General features: G+C 43.1%; 1 protein-coding gene across 2 annotated transcripts in view; it reads right to left on the reverse strand.

The window, feature by feature from the left end:
• Positions 1–24,613, reverse strand: part of PPM1L (protein phosphatase, Mg2+/Mn2+ dependent 1L) — a gene marked incomplete at its 3' end in the record, with an annotated part of 84,433 nt that overhangs the window by 12,746 nt on the left and 47,074 nt on the right. Inside the window, exon 2 of one of the 2 annotated variants that reach the window (XM_080349429.1) lies at positions 5,811–5,985. In XM_080349429.1, coding sequence (XP_080205555.1) covers positions 5,811–5,985 — 175 coding nt within the window. The remainder of the gene's footprint in view (positions 1–5,810; positions 5,986–24,613) is intronic. The other variant, XM_080349430.1, reaches the window with a different exon arrangement.

Genomic DNA, 24,613 nt, shown 5'->3' on the forward strand with positions numbered 1-24,613 from the left:
GAAAGGAAATGGTCAGTTAGTCATAATTAGTATCAAAACCGTTAAAATGTTTAAAGAACATTTTCTCTTACACTTCTGAACCTCAGCACTCTGCAGGGATGCATTGATTTCTTCTCTTTCTGCGTGACTTTGGTAAGGGTGGAACTTTAAATTAGTTTTGTAAATTACTACAAAGGTATAAATAGGAAAGGGAAGAGTACACGGCATGTATACAGTAAGACTGAAAATAGTTACAAATGCTTGAGTAGGAACAAAATGCTTCATGTGATTGATAAAAAAGAAACACCTAATGTACCGACACAGCCCTGCAGAGTCGCCACCGCACCTACGGAGGTTTTGCCAGGTATAGAAAAATATATATACATATGTGGTTTTACCAAATGCATTTACCAAATACCCTGAATCAAGTACTGCTGGCATTTACAATGGTTCCGAAAAGCTGACTGCTAGCTGATGGATTTAAATAGCTAAATACCCACTTCAAAAATTGATGGGGAAGGGAAGAATGTTTCACAGGCAAGCAGGCACCTGTCGCAGCGCCACTTCTGCTCTGAGCTTCTGCTGAAAGGTTATAGTTATGTGAATAATAAAAATGTATTTTAGCAGAGGAAGAGAATCCAACACGCTTGTGCTGGCTGGAATCCATGTCTGCTGTTTACAAACACTGCCAATATTCTAGGAGGCTGGAAGACCACAATGTGGGGAATTAGAGTGTTGTATGGCTTGCATTGAAGCTACATTCTAAATGTAATTTAAATGGTTTTATGTGTACACATACAGAGACCCTTAGGCTGGTACTCAGCTCTAACTAAGCTCCCGACTGGTATTTTATCAGTGAGGAGAAGCTAATTCACAGGCAACAGGAAAGAGCGGCGCCTTCAGGATATTGCTCTTCACACACTAAAGGAAATGCTGAAAATAAACCCACTAATCACAGTAGAAATGTCAGGTTCTTTCCACTGACCACCGAGGAGCTCTAGAAAAGTTGGCCAGAATTTGATGTTCATAATGCAGATATTGAAAAGTAAAAGACTGCCCGGGATTTCTGCTCCGGGTGCTGGTTCTCTGCAGAAAAACAGAGTGACCAAGTTTAACATGTAGCTGTAATGTGTACAATAAATTAAATATGCCAAAGAGACACTGGGCATAAGGCAGAGATAATTCAGAGGTAATTATCTGGCTATAAAAACTCCCTACTGTATTCTCTGGAAAAAGCGCGACGCCGAGTTCTCACTGCAGCAACCAAGGAGCAGAGAAGGGAGATGTTTCGAATCATGTTCTTGAGATCAAATAGCTAAAAAATCATTTAAAAACGAACCTGAGCAGGACAGAAAGCCCGCAGAGCGCTCTGCTTCTTCCTCTTCTGCAGAATGAACCCTCCGGCTATGTCAACGTGATTGTGACAAACCAGAAAATACATGTATGGATGGCTCCATCCTGCCCAGGGGAGCTCACCATGGCTCACAAAAAGCCAGCCTGGAAACACATCATTTACTATGAACATCCCTCACCTGTATGTGCTTTTTCCTCAAAAAAATACATCATTTCTGGCTCTTCCTCGCAGCTTTACGGCTCTCCTGGTTTTGTCCTCACATATTCTGTGCAACCCGCTGCTTTGCAACTCTTGTTTTAATCACATTTAGTGCATGGCTTTCCTCCCTGCTCTTTACATCCCTCCTAAAAACTTGTGTAAAGCTTTCCAACCATTTTATAGGCCCAAGTCATTTCACATTTGGCAGCAGGTTTACTGCTGAGCATGAGCCACCTTGAGATGAACATCACAGCAACGTTCTCTTATTTTATCTTCACCGCGATGCAACATAATGATGACTTTACCTGGTAAAGCTCTTTGCAGTGGGGAAAAAAGGATGTTCCCCAGCAAAGTATTTGTTATCCCAAATTACAGGATGTATTTCCAATGCAATCTTACTGCTTTAATTTTCTCGCTGCTTTCTCTGGGGGGAAACACCTGCCTGTACTGCCTGAAAGGGAGCACGGTAATTGAAAGAGGAGCAGCATCGGCCCCTCGATGATTAATTTAATGTTTTCCCAGTGCGACCACACTACCATGGGCATTTGTGTGAAGCCGATGGATTTGCCAACCTCTTGGACTGAAGTTTAACCTTGGATATTTTTGCTTTTCTGTACTTTTGTCAGAAACAGCAAATGCTCACGGGACTGGATCTACACGAGCTCACGGTCCTGCAGCTGGAATGAGGGTCTGAGCCTTGGGTTCACGCTCAGAGCTGGTCTTCTGCAAAGCAGAGAAATACACTCGGTTTCATTCCTTATCCACTCATTAGCTACTAAAAATCACAAACCTCATCTCATCCAGAGACAGAGGACAGTGTGTCGTGGGGCTAACAGCCACATTTTATCATAGAATCACAGAATGGTTTGTGTTGAAGGGACATTCCCAGCTCCCCAGCGCCCCCCCTGCCATGAGCAGGGACATCTGCACCAGCTCAGGGTGCTCAGAGCCCTGTCCAGCCTGGCCTGGGATGTCTCCAGGGATGGTTCATCCACCACCTCTCTGGCCAAGCACCCTCACCACCCTCAGCATAAAGAATTCCCTCCTCACATCCAGCCTGTTATCTCAACAGACTCCATATTTTGTTGCTAGAATCAGCGTATTCAGGCAATTTAGGATGCGGATCGCCAGCAGAAAAACTCGCTGTAAGAAACACCGCGGTGCTGAGAGCGAGTGTCTCGAGGAATGGTGCACATCAACGGAATCTAAAGGTTTTCAAATGAAATCTAAAGCAAATTACACCCATAGGGAGAGGGTGCAGTGTCCAGCCATGAGCTTTTGGTCACCCCCAGGGGGGACACATAGAGGACCAGCCAGCCCTTGTCCTTGCAGGTGGCTCCAGGAAACACAGGGCACCCTGGCAAATATTCACTAAGAAAACACATTTGGAGCTGACACCTGGCTCTGGATGCAGTGCCTAAATATCAATATCTCTCATGACTGCGGGGAAAAATGAAATTCATCTGTTTTGTTGCACAATAATGAAACTGAGAGGGACCATCCATTAAAGAAAAACCTATTGACTGCAGTATAAAACCCACCAGAACCTCCATCAGGCTGCAGCTACCTGGCACATCAGAGTTAAACACAAAGTGCCTTTAAATATCCAAAACTTGTATTTGCACAGAGTAATCACTGACTACCCCTGATGTTTGGAGATGTTACGAATCGAAGGAATAGGATTAATATCCAATAAAGCTTCAGCAGGGAAAAAAATACTCTTGCACAAAATTAACCCAGCCTTAGCTAGTCAAGAATGCCACTTTCTAAACTAAGGGATTTAAAGATTATGAGGGGATTTGTACCCATCTGTCACTTTTGGCCTGCTTTCATTTTCTAAAGCTTCCTTAGTCAAACTTCACTAAAGATCTTGTCAACATTTGACTATTTTTAGATGAACTCATTTTATTTGGTAGCTCTGATACACTGGTTTCCTAACGGGAAGAAGACAGTAGGATGTCGGGTCCATGGAAGCTGCACGTTGTTAATACTGCATGCTGCTAGAAAGGCCAAATGAACACTCAAAAGTGTCCTGGAAGCCCAAGCCATTCTAGTGCAGTTCTGGTTTATTCTGGCAAACAGATGCAGCTGAGTTCTGCCCAATTTTGGGAGACATCCCCGGGGTGAGAGGAGTTACCTGGGGGTCAGCACTCTGCAAATCCTCAGAAAAGGCCTTTCCAGGAGCGATGGGAAAGGTTTCGGGGATGGACAAGTTCTGCTCCCTTGCTGTGGAAGGGCCTCCCCACATGGATCTACTGACCCCGTGTATCACGCACCTTAAACATCTACATTTCTGGTTTCCCTGGCTGACATGTAGGATTCCAATTGCTGACGATTACAGAAATGAAACCCTTGGCCATGCTCTCTGGGATGGGTTTTGTCCATGTCTCACGTAGTCTCCTGCCAGACAAAGTTGTATTTTCCCCTTACATCACAATCACTTTTATTTTCATCATTCTGATTTTTCAAGATCGCTTTCTTCGTTCTGTACGCACCACCAGCAGCTCCATCTTCTCATTAAATTGACTTCGGTACAGAAAAACACTAATAAAAGAAAAAGGTCACCAACACAACTGCTCTGAATAGCTGGAGCGGTTGGGATCACGAACAGCTGCTGCAATTGTATTTAACTGCCCGTTTTCTAAGCTTTGCTCACAATCAGATGTTACTTCAAGAGCAGGTAGCACCATTTCTGCTTTTGTAGTAAACAAGTGACATGATTAGAATGACGAGTGGGCTCCTTCGCGGTGTTTTAATCTCCGGAGGTGTCTCTACCCAATTGTGAAGCTGAAATTCCAGCTTTTTAGTTACAGCAAGCTGTGCTCTGTCTCTGTTCTGAACGTGTGTATACGCTGGGACTTTTCTAAACTAGCTATTTATGTAGCCTCTCATTTCTACATGATTGTTTCAGTGCATTATATAAATGCACAAATATGGGTTTCAAGCAGTTTTAATCTTGCTGTCCTTTGAGAACTCACAAGACGCTGAGCTCCTTCAGTACGTGACACGTGTATCTGCAAACGGCACCATACGGGGGTCGAGAGCATTAAAGATCAAAGCAGTTTAAGAGAATCAGGCTTATTTATGGGGTGGGTGCATGAATATAATAGATAAAGTAACAGAGCATTGTAATTACTTGAAGTTCCTAACACTCCCAGCGCTGTGAGTACCCAGAGCACACAGTCTGCAAATGGCATTTTAAGTTGCTCGGGCGCCTTTGAGATCAAAGTAGCTTAAGAGAATCGTCTCGCTAGTGAGTGGGAGTCTGAGTAGGAGTCTGAACAAAGTTGATAAGTAGTTTGAGCATTTTAACTACTTCAGGGGACTGCAGCAAAGTACAGAGAGGACAAAATAACACCAGCTGGTCAATGCTTGGTTTTCCAAAGCTGGGTTGAGAAACTCAGACGACGGTAATTTTAGCAGGGTGCCACCTAAGCAAAGAGGAGAGGGATCCATTTGGGCTGGTGTCCGGCAAACACAACCTCAACAGCATGAAAAAACCAGGTCTGGGTTTGAGGCTTCTGACTAAAACAGCTGGGAGGAAAAGCTGGAGCTGAGTTCAGCTCAGTTCCCCACGGTGCCAAATACAGTCAGGGGAATGATGGGACAACAAAGTGCCACCAGGGACTAAGAAAAACCCAGAAATGGGGACATACTAAGTATAAACTGTTTCTGTTGTACAAGGCTGCCCGAGGCTGGTTGGTAGGGCTGAGGATGAAAGGAGATGGTGTGTTGCAGCTCTCAGCCCTGAGCAGTTAAAAGTATCAGCTACAGCTAAGAAAACCTCCACGTTATTAAAACCTAAATATCAAAACTGAAATCCCCTGTCACTGCACTGCTAAAATCCCTCCAGCACTCCAGACGTTACCTGGTTCTGGCTATCCGCAGGCATCGTGTCACGTTTAAAAATCAGATTCTGTGAGGATGCACCACACTCTGAGCCCAAAACCAAGTTATCAGTGATGGAGAAAGCAGTAGAAACCAGGCTGCGGCACTTGCAGAGACAATAAAGAGGTAGGGCCAGATCAATCAACATCGGCGCATTGCAAAGGCCAAAGCACTGTTAGAAAAACAACCGTCCTTTCAGTTAGTGTTCAATCACTGAAGTGGAAAATCTTCTGTCTCAACTTGATTTTAGGAGAAAGAAACATTTCACTGAGCCCCCTCTTACCTCTGAGGACAAAGTGCAATTTGGCAGCACAAGCTCTAGTATTTGAGAGAAATCAAGCAAGCATTTTTTGCTTAGTAAAATGTAACTTGCAAAGAAACACACATGTACCTGCTTCATCATAAGATACGGTCAATTTCTCCAGCATTTCTCGATCGATGGATAAAATCTGCTGTTCCAGGATGGTCTGGTAGGACAGCACGCTATTCTCTTTGTCCTTCTCATAGTCTTGCAGATGTTGTTTGAGGACTTCGGGCAGGCGGGACTTCACGTATTCTGCTGCCGACTGTGCAGAAAAGAGGGAAAGGTTTCATTAATACATTTTCTTTTGAAAAGCTTTATGCATATCCATGACGTTTTGTTTAATCTAAAGCATTCTCAAATGTAACTCTTCACAAAAAACCACTCTTCATGCTACTAACTCCTTGGTGCTTCTTCATCGTTAACAACTGGGAAAATATAACTATGAAATATAATGCCTTTATTCTAAAGTACGAAGTGACAGAGTGGAATCGCTTCACCTGCTGTTGATACATAACTGGGCTCGGACAGGGAGAGAAGTGAAACTTTAAGAACATTAACAATTACATATATATACGCACATCCACACCCAGAGAATTCTTTTTAATTCTTTTCTCTGACTGCTGAAGGCCACAAGGGAACAGAAATTAACACAAGGTGGCATAGTTGTGCTGATAGTATGGAGCCTTGTGCAGAAATGGACATGGTAGGAAATATGACGAGCGTGTGTCTCTGGAGAGGTGTTGTCCCTGCATCCCGGCCAGAGAGCCAAACACACAGCAGCCTTCTGGTTTTTAAGCACCAGCATCCCTGTCTTGGGAATATTACACTCCCACTTGAATAGAAAGCCTCTGGTTTTGGCATGGAAAAGGAAGATGTATCATAGCAAAGGCCGCTGCTCCAGCTTTCCTGCCAACCTCGGGACAAAAGAGAAAAATAAATGATAATAAGGTTATAATTTCAGGGCAAGAACTGAGCCTAAGTTACCTCTACAGAGCAACAGGCTCCTTCTAGGCTTATATCTAGTTTTCCAAAGTCAATTTGTGATTCAATCTCAACCTTAAAATCTCACTAAAGTTGTGTTCCATCTTTCTGCAAGCTGAGCCATGTGAGACAAATCAAATTACTCCACGAAAACTAAACTAAGGCTCCACAGCAGTGCAGCACGTTTAATGTTACATTTTAATAGTGGCTGACGTCCAAGGGAAAGCCAAAAGATACACTGTATTCTAATGATTTTAGTCCAAGTTGAGGAGTTTGTGTTTAATGTTTCCGTTGAGAAGAGGTTTTACTCCGGGGGAAGGGAGGTCTTTTTGTCCTCTCCCTAAGGTTGCAATTTGGAAGAGCAGAAAACAAAAGAAGAATCTATATATATTCAATTTTGGAAATATGTCTGTGCTAGTCAAGTATTTGTATAGTACTGGCTGTAAACACGTAAGGAAAAACACCCATCCCATCCCATCCCATCCCATCCCATCCCATCCCATCCCATGCCATCCCAAAGATCTTGCAGCCCAAGCGAAGACCAAGAGCCACAAAAACCTCCTATTTTCTGGCACGAAAGTATCAATTTATTTTATGAAGTTGAAACTGCAGCATCCTCCGTTAATCCGTTTTCAGGCTGAAGCATCCTTCTCCAAATTCAATAAAGGATTGACTTTAATACCTTAATTGACTTCAGGGTATTTCATCCTATCATGGAAAACTAGTATTTCATATATATAGGATGAATTTTAAAATATCTACATACAATGAAATATACTTGGAGAGTTTATTCTGAAACAATCACATTTTTCTCTATTCACTAAAAAACCCCTATATATAAACATCACATCGGGAAATGTGAAATCCCTCACTGTGCAGCCACCTGAACCTCAAAAGCCACCAGCATCCTTCCATAACTACCAAATCTGCCCGCATCTTTTAATTGATGAGAAACATATATCCAAAGTCATTTTTCCTTTTCATAAATCATGCTCACTGCCTGCTAAAATTTACCCCATGTTTCTGAAGTGTATCCTTATGGGAATGTCTTTGTAAGAGGGGAAGTAAAGGTCTAAAATGGTTAATTAAAGGCTTCTTTATGACGCTGCATCAGAATTCAAGCGGTGGCTTGATGACGAGTCTCCTTACAGAGTTATATTGCGTGATTTCGGAAAGGCTTTCAACACAGAATGGAGTATTTTTGGGCGGAAAACCACCACATCCATAGGGGACAGTTGCGTCCCTGCTCATTTAATCATGTTTTGCAGGCTGCTACAGCTCAATGCGTCCCATAGTGTGGCTACACCAACCTGCTCAGCCTTCGAAATGGAGGTTTTCACCACAGCAAACACCTCAGTGGGCACACGTGTAACCAGAGAAGTGAGCTGAATACGCTGTGACAAAACGTGTTAATGAAGACAGCAAGTGTTAAGAGGCTCCACCACCCCGTGAAAAACAAGGATGCAAACAAGAGCCACGACAAGATCAGGACTCTGGCACATCAGCCAGCCGAAGGATCTAATTAGCTGGAACAGTCATTATTGATAAACACAGATTTCCAATTTTAAAAACCCTTCATCGCCTCAGACCCGTACTCTGCACCAATTGCTGCGATTTACAGGGAGAAGCACAAGTTTATGATCTTGATACTCTCGAGACGATTTATTCTACCTGCAAACATCCAGAGACAATGGGAAAATACAGGATCTGCTGCAGAGTGTGGTGTTGCTGGCGTAGCACACACCCCACTGAAGGACTTGTAAAATCATCCCGATCCCTCTATCGCATCTGGCTGCCTCCCCTTTTCCCATGTTTCCTTTCAATGACACGTGGGTCACGAGAAGAAGTTTCTTCCTTCAGAGATGATGAAGGGCTGAGCTCACCTTATGAAAAAGAACAATTTCAACTTGATTCATCTCAAGGGAAATGTTTTTTTAAGCAGGATCAAGTGAGCTCGACAAATAAAAGCCTGAGGTGGGTACAACAAATGAACGTGGGTGGAAACCCTGGGGAAGATGATGTAAAGTGGGATTGACCTGGGGATCCTGTTAGACATTGCTGTAAGAATCGTGGAGGATACACAAAAGGAGCTGGAAGGAAATCAGTAGAGTTCAAAACCATAATGTAATTTGGCAATAAGAAAGGCTCAGTAAATAACTCATAAAACTGGATTGCTAATACAGATGATGTAACTTACAGAGAAAGGAGGCTGTGGAAATAAGAAGTGCCCTGCACATCAGAAGAGTCATTTACTCTTCTGGGTCCAGTTTGTAAAAGGGAGACAGACCTGCCCAAAGTCATCACATAAAAAGAGAAGCAAAGGGCAGCACCACAGCACAGGCCCGTCAGACACCGAACGAAAAACAGAGAGGTTGGGGGTTTGTAACCAGGAACTGGAACAATTAACCGAAGTGCCAGATGTAATTAAGGGCTGTCACTACTCAGACATGTTATAGGAAATATATTGGAGAGCACAGGTTGTCCAGCGACCTCGGAGTCTGTTGGGAGCAGTAGCCAGGACCACAGTGTGGGTGCGGGATGTTCCAGCACTGAGAAGCCTCCTAAGATAAGGAAGGCAACAGAAAACTTGTGTGAAGGTGATGGTTAATTCGTCAGGGAGAAAACAACATCATAAAGGCAAAGGACTTTAAAGGAAGGACACTTCGAGATCTCTGAGGCTTGACTGTACAAAAGGGCCTAGAGCTGCAAGTCAAAGGAGAAAAGAAGGTACGAACAGCAAACATTTCGTTTGGGAAATGATGGGAGTGAAAACTATCCCAATGCAAAAAAACCACCCTAGGAATTACCCTGGTGAAGTCATCAGCCGCTCAGTCATCTCAGAATTCCATGTCAGTATCAAAGAAAAACAAACACTGAGAAACAAATGGAGACTAAAGTAAAAAATGACTCGGAGCTAGTAAGGGTAGCAAGAAAAGGACAAGTCCATTTGTAACAAGAAAAACCCTGGCAAAATGTTGCTCTACTGCTCAGCAGAGTGGAAAAGCTATTGACAGATGATGCCATAAAAGCTGAAGTATTTAATGTCTTTTTTTTTTTGCTACAGTACTCACTATCTTTACCTTGCTGCATTCAACGGGAAGCTAATATCAGAGGCGAATAACCAACATCTCAAGACAGAATAGGGCAAGAACATGTTAGAAAGTGCTTATAAAGATTAGATATTTTCCAGCTGGCTGGGCCAGAAGAAATTCATTCAGGTATACACAGGTAATGGGCTGAAACAATCTCTTTAACGACCTCTGCCTTTGAAAATTCACAGAGACACTATTTGGAAAGAGCAAATGTCCGGGCTACTTTTAAAACAGTATAAAGGGAAAGAGACACAGAATTACAGACTAGTCAGTTTAACTTTGATGCCTAAAATTGGGATAAAAGATGAAATGATTTCTACGCACAGAAAAGCACCAAGATTTTAAGGCACGGGGAGCAAAGTGGTTTGTTCTCTGGGGGTTGAAGGAGACCTGCTAATTCAGTTCTCACCAAGCACCACCCAGGGAGCAAATGCTCCCTTGCTCATCCCAGCAAATGTGACTGTGCTTAAAAGTCATAGCAGCATTGATCACATCATCAGCACCCCCAAATCTTTCAGGCTCTTCTCTCAAGCCTTAGGGGATCCCAGAGAAATCACCTCCTGTGTAAACCAGGATGGCTGAACCCCATGCAGATCAAGCGTTTTAAAGGAACCTTCCAGGATTCAGATGTGACTCCAGAGTCCCCCCGGACCCACCGTGTGTGTGGGTGCTCTTGGGGGGTGGGAGCCCCTCACTGCCACCAACCCACCTTCCATCATGGCTCAATCATTTTGACAATCATAGAAAAGATTTCCACTGGATTTGCTATTTGAAATAGATAATGATCCCATTGGGAATTTCACATTCCACATTTTAGACTCGCCCTCCTTAGCAAAACCACTTTTATATACAGGTTTCTGGACTCACATCTTGAAAAAGAAAAGCAAAACCACCCACATGATTCATTATTCTAGGAATGGTGCACTTACTTAGTAGGTATCTCCCGACAAGATGGTAAAAACTGGGGCATAACGAGGTTGTGGACAAGAAATGTGTTCCAGAGAGTCTGTTAGTGAATTTTGTAGCAATGCTATGAGGCTTTCCTGTTTATTTCAAAAAGGTATGTTTCAAAATACATACATATATATATATATATACATATATATATATGTATATATAAAGAAAATGAGATTGCCAGGTTAAAGAAATCACATCTCAGGATAAATAAAAGACCTGAAAGTCAATCTCCCCACATCATTCTGGTGGAGATGTTCCTGCTGCTGGGGGCCACCAGGACAACTTCATGGGCACGTTCCCCCTGCCCAGTGCAGCAATGGGACTATCTGTCCCCATTTTATTGTCATTCCAAGAGTAATTTCTTGGCATCCTGATGCTCAATTGGTTGCTGACTATAGCAAGGAAATAGTTAAAGAACATTCTTTGGGTTCCTGCCTTCCTGAGAGCTCAACTAAGTGCAGACAAACCACCTCCTCAGCCCATTGACACTGCGACGCGGGCACGGCTGGTGCTGATTCGAGTGGATATCAAAATTCTGCCTCCAGGCCCACATGTGCCACTTCAGCTGATTCCAGAGAAATAACCCGTACATCAGCGCCGCTCTCGCCTCTCGGTATTTAGGATCAGATGCTTCTTCTTCATCAGCACGACCCACGAATAACTGCGCTGCAGTCAGTGGGATTTTGCTGAGGCAAACCTCCTGGAATAAGGACACGAAGCTATGAATAGTTGGTTGAAAGGAAAACATCTGATAGCAAAACATCTTCTGCTCTCCAGAGGATAATACAAGATCTACAAATGGCACCAAGACCAACATTTTGCCCTCTAAAGCAAGGAACTATTTCGGGAACAAACACGCCAACAGAAACCCATTAGTAGAATTTTCCTGTAAGGCAAACTTTTACATAGAAATAATAGGCTACATGCACTAAAAGTATGGGGTTTTTTTTCTCCAAAATAAAAATTCAAGTAAATAATTCACTATTGATCAATATATACCCTAGGAAAGCCAAATGCACCGTTTAAAACAAGGTTACTAGCAAAAGCGTTAGATCTGAAAACGTTTGGGGAACTCAGAAATTCTCTCCTAGGACTTTCAACAAGACCCAACACTGAAAGCATCACGATTATTTTGCAAGCCCTGCACAATTTATTTCAATAGCAGGAATAATATTAGCCTCACAAACATCTTTCGTTAATCAGAAGCTATATAATCATGAGGAAATTAACCTGATTCCAAGGAGATGTATAAAGTTCAAATTAGTATTCACGCTGGCTTGTCAGAGATAGATTAAATCCATAATTACAGTAATCCACAGCTGCTTCAACTGGAGAAAATAATGAATTGCCCAGTGAGAACTGGTGTCCATGAAATGGAAAGAAAAGACCATCTGTTGTGGAGCTTTGCTCTCACTTCATGCTCTGAGCACCAAGAGCTTGATCGGCTTTGACACAGTCTATATGTGGGTTTATGGCTATGAGCAATCCAAATAACCAAACAGAACGGATAAAAATATAAAATGATGATGATTTATGGCTCTAAACTACGCACTTTAGTTTCTTCCCTGAGACAGCACTTGTCACTCACTTCTTAAATAGACTAATTTAAATGTCCTTGAATGAGAAGCGAGGAAGTCAACGAAATTTGTAATGGAAAAATTACATGTTCTGTTCTCCCTCCCACTTCACCCGACATTAGTCATATAGAAACGTGTGACATTGCAGCGAATATATACGGGAACGTCGGGACCATACTCGTTAACACAGGGCATGGACTACGAGAGGTGAGAATCCATGCAAACCAATTCTTTTCCGTTCCCCAATGAGGGAGCGGTTAGTGAAATACTGTACGAGTCCTTTTCTTAATAACTAATTTTAATTAATGAAGTAAAATGAACCATGTGATATAGCCAAGCAGTCACTCATTTTACAGATAAGGAAAGAAATGAAGTGCAGAGACGGGTTTCTCCAAGATTTCACAGTGACAGGGAGCGCTCTGGAATCTGGGTGCCTAATTAAGAGATTAATTTCATCAAGAGAAGGGGGAGCATTTTGATTATCTTGTCTGGCATCCTGAATCAGGACCATAGGACTTCCAGGGCTCATTGTTTGAATGAATAAGTCATTTTGAAAAATAGGCGACTGTTTCAGAGACAGCGGCTCATCCATAGCGCTTGGCAGTTAATTATCTGTACTGTTAGAGGATAAATTCACATACCACAGAAAATGTTCACATTCTTTCCAACTGGTATCCGCTATTATCTGTGACTTTCAGCCACTGAATCAAGTAAAATGCCTGCTCACCTACATTCTTCTTTCTCATGGAAACACATGCAAATTGATCAGATCACCCCATTATCTTCTCATTGATGAACTCAATAGATGGAGCTCATTGAATGGCACATTATTACAAGTCACATTATCCTGAACCCTTTCTAATCTTTTCAAGCATTCTCCTTTGAACACTCAGATTTTCCAGCTTTCTTCTTTAGGGGTAATCGTCACAGCAAGGCCACGAACCACGGTGGAGGACTTAAAATACTAACACCAAACCCACTTCCTTACTTTTATTAACCATTTGCATTATGCTCACCGTTGCCTTCAGATCTCAGGTATGGCTCATGTAGCCCCTTAATCTTCTTTTATGACCCACACTGTGCAGTAGTAGATACACAGATTTCACTGAAATGCACGCATTCACCCAACAAATCAGTCACATTTCTCTGGGTGGTTAATTGAACGTCATTATTTATCACTTCTTCAGTCTTTGATGGAATTATTAAGTTAAATCGCTACAAAGGCAAGAGGAAACAGCTTCAAGTTGCACCAGGGGAGGTTGAGGTTGGATCTGGGGAACAATTTCTCCCCTAAAGGGCTGTGGGGCATTGGAACAGGCTGCCCAGGGCAGTGCTGGAGTCACCAGCCCTGGAGGGTTGGACAGACGGACATGAGGTTCTCAGGGACATGGGGCAGGGACAGGGGTGGGTTATGGTTGGACTCCATGACCTTAAAGGTCTTTTCCAACCTAAATGATTCTCTGATTCTAAGAGCCACGATGGTTCTCCTTGTGAATACACCCACTCAACTATTTCTAATTATAACTAACCTGAAGTCTATCACCCAACCCAAGTTTAATCCCTTTCATACATACCTTATTGCTTTTAAAGTATTCAAAATGGCATGTACATCACAGTAAAACACATGTTCTCCTTGTAAGTTTTGACTAACCGCTATGAAAACTATTATTATTGATGAAAACAATCAAATGCTTCGCTTCATACAGTGGAATCCTACTCATGAGGAAATCCGGAATATTGTCAGTAATGAACCGGATGATGGGGCAGGGTGCACGCTCAGCTACATGATACAAAATGAGGAGGAGCACTTGATCCACCAGATGGATGTGGTGCCTCTTAGAGGGACCTGGACATGCTGGAGAAATGGGCCAACATGAACTTAATGAAGTTCAACCAAGGGAAGCGCAAAGTCTTGCCCCTGGGGAGGAACAACCCCAGTCACCAGTACGCACTGGTGCTGGCCTCCCAAGTGCAGAGACAGGGACATGAAGATGATGAAGGGACTGAAGCATCCGTCATACGAGGAGAGGCTGAGAGAGCTGGGACTGTCAGCCCAGTGAAGAGACGGCTCAGGGGGATCCTGTCCATGTGGACAAACACAACTGATGGAGCCGAGTTCCTCTCAGTGGCGCCCAGGGAATGGCCAAGAGGCAACGGGCACAAACCAACATACAAGAAATTCCATTTAAACCTCAGAAATAACTTTTCTTATGGTGAGGGTGGTCAAACACTGAAGCAGGTTGACCAGAGAGGAGTCTCCATCCTTGCAGACAGTCTTGACATGCCTTGAGGAACCTGCTCCAGCAGAGCTTGGACTGGACAGTCAACAGAGGCACCTCCAGCCACAGCCCCTCCATGACTCTAAAAATATAACCAGAAAATTCAACGGAATGGCTACTCCACCCAGAATATTTGTTCTGGTTGATATACGCACCCAAAAAATGTTTAGTAAATATATTAAGAATAATGAGAACATGAGGAGTTCTTACCCCACTAAAAGGAAATGTGTCAGCAATTAAATTGCATATGCACAGACACAAACTCCGCATCTTAATTGTGCTAGGAAGCCAATTATTATTCATGCCCTTTTTAGGAGAAGAATCAAGATTAGTGAGCAAATTAAACTGAAAATTAGCCACAGACAAAGCGCTTATTTTATAACACTCCCATCAGTTTCAACAAATAGGAAGCTGAAGCTTATTGTAAAGGTGATGCATTTCCTAAATTCTGGACGACACAAGAGACAAGCCATAATTATGAATACCATATCCACACGGCCATATGCAAAGGACATTTATATTTGGCATATGAGACTAATATCTCTGCTTGCCAAAAGGCACGATTTAGCTAATGGAACAAAGCAAAATACGTTTGAATGAATTGCTAAAAAAAAAAATAGGTATGTCAAGTTTTAACCCAATTTTTATGCTAATTGGCTGTAACTATTAACACAGATGAGCTGAATATTAAATTAGGACATGTTAAAAACGGTTTAAAAATGCATGAAAATACTTGTCCATTACCAGTTAACAGAGTGGAAAAATCAGGTCCCAAATTACAATTTATGGTCGCAAGTGATCACTAAATATAAATCCCTATACAGCCACACCAGCACGGCCGGAAAAACTTCACCCAAGGATGAACAGAAACATTTTCTTACATTACTGGAATCAAACCTAAGCAATGAAGGATCTTTATTTTTCTATTGGCATAAATAAGAAGTGAGAGAAGCAGAACACTGAAGATAATGGTCAAAATGTCATTAAACCAACTAACTTTACAAGAGTATCGAACTGTTTGTTTTGCAGGCTGGACACAAAGCATTTTCCGATATAGAAGAATACCGCGTTTTGTAGTTTCCTGAGCTCATGGAGTTCAACATGAAGGTGAAAAATCAGTTTTGTAAAATGACTGCAAGTCTTTGCAACCTCCCAGAAAATGAGATTGAAACCTTTGCGACTGTAACCTTTGGTCAATGCGCATCTCGCAATGAAAGCCTTCAGCGGCAATTAAAGTGCCTTCAAACCACTCCAGGGGATTTCTACAGGTGCTTCTGTGCAGATGCTTCTCCAAACAGCAAGATGGTTTATGAAGAACCATTTTTACCAGGAGCCTTTCACTCTGCTGCTTTAGCTGAGGGAAAAATGTATTTATAGCCTATTAAACTCAATTAAATAGCAAGAAGCATTCTTCTTGCTTTACCAATGTTCTCTCCCCCCAAGCAAAGAAAAAGTGAGTAGAGTGGAATATTTTAGTCTAAATAGTCTCTCCTGATTTAGAGCCATCACTTTCTGCCAAGCAGAAATCATCACAAGAACTAGAAAGATTCAGTCTGGGCTGAAACACTCCAAGAATTAGTTTGTTACACTGGAGACCATGATGATTCCATTTTCACCTGCTTAGAATTTCACCGAAATTCAACCATCTGGCCAGAAATCTGTGTTCTAGTTTAGATTCTTCTTATGCAAACACAAATAAAGAGCAGTTCAAATAATTTAATTTATCTAGAGAACAAAGTTAAGGAGCAAGATGTTGCTTTTCCCAGTGTAACAGTCACAGGTTTGGCAAACCTGTGTGTTGAAGATAGGTACGTGTGTTCTAAATAGCAGATGTAGAAGGGGTTATGGGTTTTTTTGGTAGATTTAATATGGGAAGCACAGCAGCAGCCACACATGCTCATTTTCCCCAAGAACCAGGTACCAACACTGAGTTCAACACTCCTGAACGGAATATTTATGTAAATGATTCCAGCACAACTACAAAACTTCAGAAATCTTAACGAGTGGAAAATGGACAACGATTTTCAAAAAACTGTGAAGGTCAACATATCAAGTACTATTATTTTGCCTTCCATAGTCACAAATCCCCTGCACGTCACCTGTTCTGTTCTGGAGCCGAAGCTTTGACCAGATGTTGTCCCTTGGAGCCCAACAGCAAAGTCCTGTCCTGAGGGTATAGAGTGCACTATCAGCAAGTTTGCTGATAACACTAAGCTGGGAGGAGCGGCTGATACGCCAGAGGCTGTGCTGCCATCAGAGACCTGGACAGGCTGGAGAGCTGGGCAGGGAATAACCTAATGAAATTTAACAAGGGCAAGTGTAGAGTCCTGCACCTGGGCAGGAACAACCCCAGGTTCCAGTATAGGTTGGGAAATTACATATTAGAGAGCAGTGTAGGGGAAAGGGACCTGGGGGTCCTGGTGGACAACAGGATGACCATGAGCCAGCACTGGGCCCTTGTGGCCAGGAAGGCCAATGGTACCTGGGGTGTATTAGTGGTCAGTAGATCGAGAGAGGTTCTCCTTCCTCTCTACTCTGCCCTGGGGAGACCACACCTGGAATCTTGTGTCCAGTTGTGGCCTCTCAGTTCCAGCAGGACAGGGAACTGCTGCAGAGAGTCCAGCGCAGGGCAACAAAGATGCTGAAGGGAGTGGAGCATCTCCCGTGTGAGGAAAGGCTGAGGGAGCTGGGGCTCTGGAGCTGGACAAGAGGAGACTGAGGGGTGACCTTATTAATGTTTATAAATATATAAAGGGTGAGTGCCACGAGGATGGAGCCAGGCTCTTCTCGGTGGCAAACAATGACAGGACAAGGGGTAATGGCATCAAGCTGGAACACAAGAGGTTCCACTTAAATTTGAGAAAAAAACTTCTTATCAGTAAGGGTGGCAGAGCCTGGCCCAGGCTGCCCAGGGAGGTTGTGGAGTCTCCTTCTCTGCAGACATTCCAACCCGCCTGGACATGTTCCTGTGTGACCTCACCCAGGCGTTCCTGCTCCAGCAGGGGGATTGGACTAGATGATCTTTTGAGGTCCCTTCCAATCCCAAACATACTGTGATACTGTGATACTGTGATAAGGCTTCTACTAAACGGGATAAGTTGAAGACTGGAAACAATTCTTAAACTTCCATTTAGGTCCCTGTTTCTCTTACGAATGACCTCAGAAAAATTCTGTATTAAGAAATCACAGTAATAATTAGCCTCATGTTCCACCCAGTGCTGTGATGAGGAGGAGATAAGAATCAACATAAACCACTTGGGCGTGTGAGAAAGAAACATGAGGCTGTGGAGCCTGAGGGTTAATTCGGGCGGTTCTGCTGTGCCCCCCGCTCCAGGGATCCGCAGGGATCAATGAATAGATGACACAACCGCGATTTGTTCCAGCCGCATTTACCGGGGTTCCCTGCTGCCTCTTCAAAAGCTGGAGCGAACCCTGCACACAAACGGTTAATGAAGAAAATGTGGCCCTGGAGCCCTTTAAACAATTTACTGCCGGGGCCTGATGACATTTTCCTTTAGCGATGTATATGGAAATTAAAATTTGTGAAGGTAATGACTTTGAGATTCAATGGGCCCTGTTTAAATGGTTCTTTTGCTTCAGTTCTTTCCTTGCTTTGGCTTTGCAAAGGCCGCTATATTGACCCACGTTGCAAATAATGAGCTGGGAGCTACCGAGGAAAGCGCCGCATTCACCTTTTATGTAAAACTAATCCAGTGCCACTCAAGAATAAAGCGAACTTTTGTCTCCTCTCCATGGGTGCTGCTGCAACACCAGCCTGCCAGGAAAACAGATTTTTCATGCCCCCGTCAGACTTTGTGATCATGTGGGTGATAAGCAGCTGGAACATGAGATTATGGTATGACATAGTGTTTAAAAAGGCTACTGGAATCCTTGAGTGTATAAATAATAATGATTGATTGTAGCCAAGTTATTATGGAATTGTTAATGGAAAACTGTGTCTAGTGGGATTTGAGAATGAAGAGAACAGCTGGGGGTTTAAGAGAACAAAAAGGAAATGCAATTTTAAAGCTGCCCAAAGGTTCCAGCAGAAGCAGCGAAGACCTGTCTCACTTTCTCAAAGCAAAGGTCAGGCGGAAAAAACAGAGATGTGTCTTCCACATAGGGGTGTTTGTTTAGTCAGAAGGAAGGTGTCACCCGTAAAGTCTCAAGAAGAACCAGGTTCCTCTGAAATCCCTACCGAGGAGAAAAAGAACCACCTCAGCAGCATCTCAACCCGCTCAGCTCAGTCCATCCTGCTCCATAAAGTGTCTTTACCTGGGCTGCTGCATCTCAGTGAGCTGTTTCAGCTCCCAAGTTGGACTTAAAAACCAGCATTAAATCAAACACCTTCTTCAGTCAGAAAACAAACCTCCCAGAGTGGACAGAATTGATGACAGAGAGTAATTATATAAACCACTTAATTAAATGGCACAGACTCAAAGACAGGGACTTCATTAAATAGAAAAGCAGCCAATTCGAATCCATAAATAGTTTCCAATGTGTGTTCATTTTTGAGGGCCATTTCACTGCATAAACACGGTGAGCAGCACCCTGGAGAGGAGAGGCATCAATCAGGGCGCCAGTTATTTCTTCCCTCTAAAATATATGTGGTTAAAGAAGAAAAGAAGTCATTCCTCTTGCCTGTGTGATCTCACTCCTCATCGGAGAGCCAAGTTGCTCGCTTGGGTTTTTATGAGAAGTGGCTGCCCCTCCTGCACAGCCCTAAATTCCCATTTTCAGCCCGGATCTCCATCGTGCTCCGATGCTTTGCCCACACACGTTCAGAATTGCGTCTGCATTCGGGAGTGTTTCTGTATCGCTCACATCACTTTAGTGCCTCACCAGCCAAATCACACCCAATTTTAAAAGAAGGGAAAATAAAAAGAGATAAGATGTAAGAAAAAAGAGCAAATGGATACTAATTAAAGGGAGAAGGGTAAGGAAAGGGGAATGAAGTTAGAAAAAGAGAAAACCAATGCCATGGAAATATGTGTTACTGCTTAAATAAGAGTTTCCTGAAACACAGTTTAAATATGATAGTCCACAGTAATTTTGTTTCTCTAGCTCATTAGGACAAGGGGTTGTTAATCACATTTATCTACAAGGCAGACGGTCCAGTAGATTTCAGGCTATTTTCTTCACTGAACTAGGTGGAGAAATGGGGGCTAAGCAAGGAAATCATCCAAGCAAATGACTTGTTGCCGAAACCCTGTGGCTGGGAGTGGGATCCAGTGTTTCAGCGAACACGCCTGTCCCTGCGTCAGCTGCCGGAGTTTAATGCCACTGCAGAGCAAAGCAGAAAACCAAGCACAGGCAAACCCCCTCAAACAGGAGCCACATCATTTCAGTACAACTTTGAATGCGTTCAGCTAAGGGGAGGAAAGTGACTTCATGTTCGGACATGAATAAGCAGCGCTCTGCTACGAGCCGAGACATCTGCCAGCAACTTGCTGCCTTCTTCATCAACTCTACCCAAAAATGCATGTTCTGAGCCCTGGGATAACATTAAAGTACATGTTATAGTCATCACTTTAGTAGTTTTTATATCTCTATACATCACCACACTGTACTACACCTAAACTGGAACATTTCAGCAGTATTGGACTTAAAGTTAGAGCCGTGACCGGGTTTACTCCACATGGAGACAGAGCCAGCAGACTCTATAAAGTGAGACTGATTAAATGTTCAAACAGCTTCTTTTCCTTACTGCTTCACTTTGCAATTTCTCACTATTTTTAAGAGCAGCCACAGCACGGATTAAATGTCCATGATATCACACTAGAAGAACTTCAAAGACGCAACTGGAAGTTATTCTGCTTCTGTATTAGAACCTCCTTGAAAACGCTCCTGGTCTGAAGAGATAACAGCGCAGCTTTGATTTTAAGCCTTTTGTATTGCTCAGTGTGTTTGTATATTAAAGGGACACAGCCTGAAGTTTTCAGATTTCATGGCAAGCCTCGAGACGACAAAAAGCACATACCTTTTTATCAGGAGTACGGAGCGAAGCCACTTACGCAACAGAGCTTAATATTTTGGAAAGCTCCCCAAAAATAATCAACGTTTAACTTCCAGGAGTTTAAACAGAAATTGAAGCAAACCTCAGCCAATGTTTTGAAAGAAAAACAGATTTGAAATTCAGAGAAGCCCAATAAATCATCAAGACTGGCTGTGCTTTCGTTTGGTGGGGAAATGGCTGTTCTGCGGAACAGCGAGTGCTGGCGGAGCCCCAGGACCTGAACCGCTGCTTGAACCCATCGACCTCAGGCACAGGAACCTGAACCACCTGGTACAGCTGGGGAACTGCTTTCAACATGCTCAGCATAATAAATGTGTTGGAATCTGCCTCGACTGAAGACAAACGAGCCATTGCCACCCTTGGGTGGCGTATCCACAGAAAGGGCATCTCAGACATGGGGAAAATCAGTGTTTGATGGAGGTTGCACAGCTAAGAAACCAGAGCCCCAACTCATAACGATCGCCCTGCGGCTCTTTGGTGAGTGCAGGGCCACGACTGATGGAAAAGTTCCTTGCAGGAGTATTTGCAGTGGAGTTATTGTTACAAAGTTGGTTATGCTACCCCTGCAGTCACTGGCTCGGAAATAGTCGTGTATCCTTTACTCCAGGGAACGTGCATCATCTTTTGGATCGTCATTTTTCGGCTCTTCAGCACACAACGTGTCTTGTAAGATGAAAAATATTGCTCAGATTTTCATCAAAAGCAACAGCAAAATATAATACGGCTGTTTGCTATGAACCAGATTAACAGGGCTAACAAGCAGCTTATCTTACAGTCTTCGCTTTCAAAAACTCCCTGAAATACCTGCCTCTTGTGAATAAATTACTCATGTTTTTCTGATTCAGTTAGCTGGCAGCCTCCGAGGTACAGAGCTGCAAGTTGGTGAGATCAAGATTATTTTCTCAGCAAAAAGAGCTGGTAGCAAATCTGCCTTTTGCTGTCACTTGGTTTTTGATTTATTATTTTCTGTATTAATTAACTTTCTTTTCCCAAACTCTTGGGCACTTGTTCTCTCTGGTAAGATGCTCTACTCTGTCTCTCAGCCTGGTGCCGTGCCCTAATTTCAGTATTAACCCCCCTGAGGACAGATGAACCTTGGGTTTCCCTCTCCCCAATCTCATTATCTGCCAGGCCCTATTCTATCCCGTGTTGTTTTTCTCATGCCACACAAGTGATGGCAGATAGAACAGCTTCGGGCACACTGAGCTGGACCTAAGAACCAAAATAGGCTGCACTAATAGTCTAGACTGGTACCAGAGGCATACACAGCGCTGAGCGCTGAACATGCAATGAACCCCGGGCTTCACAAATCCCACCTCTCCTGCAGTGCATTTCCTCGCTGCTGTACACTTCTAAAGTCCCTGCAAAATAAACATATGTTATTTTTAATCTGCAGAATGCTCGTATTAAATCAACACATCGCTCATACTTAGAGCCTATGTTTGAGTTTGCACAGTTTAAGGCAGAAGAAACTATGTAGAGATTGCAGAGCAGAAATAGGTTTGCTGAGAGGCATGAACAAGCAGATGTATTTATTTTAAGGGAAAATTTCAAACCATGCAGGTGCCACCAAAGAAAACGGAGCTCAGAACAAGAGAGGCAGATCAGCGGCGTAGTGGGGGTGACTCCGATCAGGTCGCATGGGCTGAGGTTTCTACCAACATGTTTCCCAGACATCCAACCACATCCCCGGCAATAACTTCACCACCAGACACTATCACTTCATGGATATTTTGCCTGCTTTAACACCACTCTCTTTTATGTACCCCTGCTGCTAATTGTTCCATCTGCATCTTTTGCACAGAATTATTCCCATCCCACCTGTTATTTTCCACGGGAGTTTCACGATGGTTGCCCAAGGCACGGATGATGGCAGAAACCAAAGCAGCTGCAATCTTGATGCTGATGACTTGCCAATCTACCTGGACTCTCCAGAGCTTTCTCAACTCAAATCCACGTCAGACAAATGTAACGTTTACTTGGGGATATTCACAGTGGTGCAGGGTAAAGCAGTGGTAGCACAGCTTGAAATCTTCTCCCCCAAGTCCCCTTCCCACCATCTTATCCTAGACACCAGAACCCCAGTGTCATTCTTAGAAGGAGGTATCTGACTTTATTATACTTAATAACTAAACCATGTCTAGACCTTCCCAATTCTTCCAGCTCATCCTCTAAAAATGCAGTTGCTTTTAAACCCATCCAGGTAATGTGTTCCTTCCAGGCATCACACGATCTCATCTACTGGATCACCCTTTGTGCTGCCATCTGACTTTATTTGCAGCCAAATCCTGCTGCAATGTTGCTTCTCTCTCAACACCACGTAAGCTCTGAGTACGAGTACGTACTAAAGGGATGAACTGTGATGAAACCAAAGGAGAAGAGCAAAGTGGAAAAATAGGCTACTTGAAGTGTCTCAATAGATCGGGACAAAAATATGAGAAAATAATTTAGGGCAGGAAAGTGCTGGAGTCAAGGCTTTGTGCACCAAAAAGTGGGCTGTTTCTTGGCAACAGGAGTTGGGACACAAACAGAGAAGGAGAAAACAACATCTGAAAGAATCCCAGCGTCTGAGTGTGTCTGAAAGAAATGGTGCCAACACCAAGCAAAAAAAGCATAAAACAGGATTTGGGAATGTTGTGGGTGTGACAGAAACTCATCTAAATAGAGAAAAATAAAATACTAACAGGAAACATTGGGGGAAAAAAAACCTGGCAGACACATGGTGTGTAGAAGACTGAGAAACCAATTTTTGGAGCCGATGTAGTGGTATAACGTTGCAGCCAAAGAATAATGAGATTACTTCGAGAGAAAGTACATAGATAAAAAGGGAAGCCCAACCACCAAAAAGCTTGTTACAGAAAAGATAAATCGTAGGTAGCTTTGATCAAGAGGTTAAAAGAAGATGGAAGGGCTCGAGGCACTTGGTAAATGAGAGAACATCATCAATTGCCTGAACACGGCCACAGTTGACTCCTCACCACCCATCCATCACGATGCCTTCCAGCAAGGGGGGTACCCACAGATCGACGCACAGGCTACGGTGACATACAAAACGTCACCTCATTTCCCCAGAGAGAAAGAAAATCATGGATTAGAAGTTAACGCCGCTGCTGAGAGCATCACCAACTCTCGCAGGCGAATCCCCGGGTCATGGCACGATTCAGCGCCCTGACGGGTATTAAGTCACTACAGAAACTCGGAGTCTATCGATTCCCTGTTTTCTGAGAAAAGCTTATTTGGTTGGGATGAGCACTGATAAGAGCACTAAGCTGGCCTGTGCTCAAAAAGGAACCCGCGGTTCAGGGCGGCTTTGCCAGCTGCAAAGAGACATAAAAAGCCCGGTGCCAATCGCTCTCCTGGTGTATTCGCCAGCTCAGGAGTTCAAAACCAGATTACTCTGCCTTGCTTGGCCTTTTGATAGAATCTTGGCTATTTTTAATCCGTCCTATTATAGAAAGAAGCAAATCCGCTGCAAAATAAACTCTGAGAATGAGCCTTACCTGAAAGAGCTACAGATACTTACACAGAAAACCAAAAATATCCTAGAATGAAAACGCATGAATCTGAGAAGAAATTCATGTGGCGAGCTGAACGGAAGGCACGTGTTGCTTTCACAGGCACAAATGCTGCTTTAAGGAGATGTTTCATCGCATTTCCCACCTAAGATGCTCCACAAAATGTCAGAACAAAACATATAAGCAAAAAGCTCAAGAATTTAATCAAGCCTACTTCTGTACTTCTTATCTCAATTTCTGAGCCCATCAACTCCCTTTCCCTTGATGCAATGTTTTCCAAAAGAGCATTTTACTGAACTGGTAAATTGAATTTGCAAGAGCAACGACTGTCGGAAATCATGATAAAATGATATTATTGACGCTTGAGAAAATATTTTAACAAAATCTGGTTTTACAAAGTTTTGCAATAAACTCTAATGCTTGGAAATAATAAAGAAATCAGATGGGATGAATGAATGCAAATACAAAATTAT

This window comes from Nesoenas mayeri (assembly GCF_963082525.1).
Source record: "Nesoenas mayeri genome assembly, chromosome: 9".
Lineage (NCBI taxonomy): Eukaryota > Metazoa > Chordata > Aves > Columbiformes > Columbidae > Nesoenas > Nesoenas mayeri.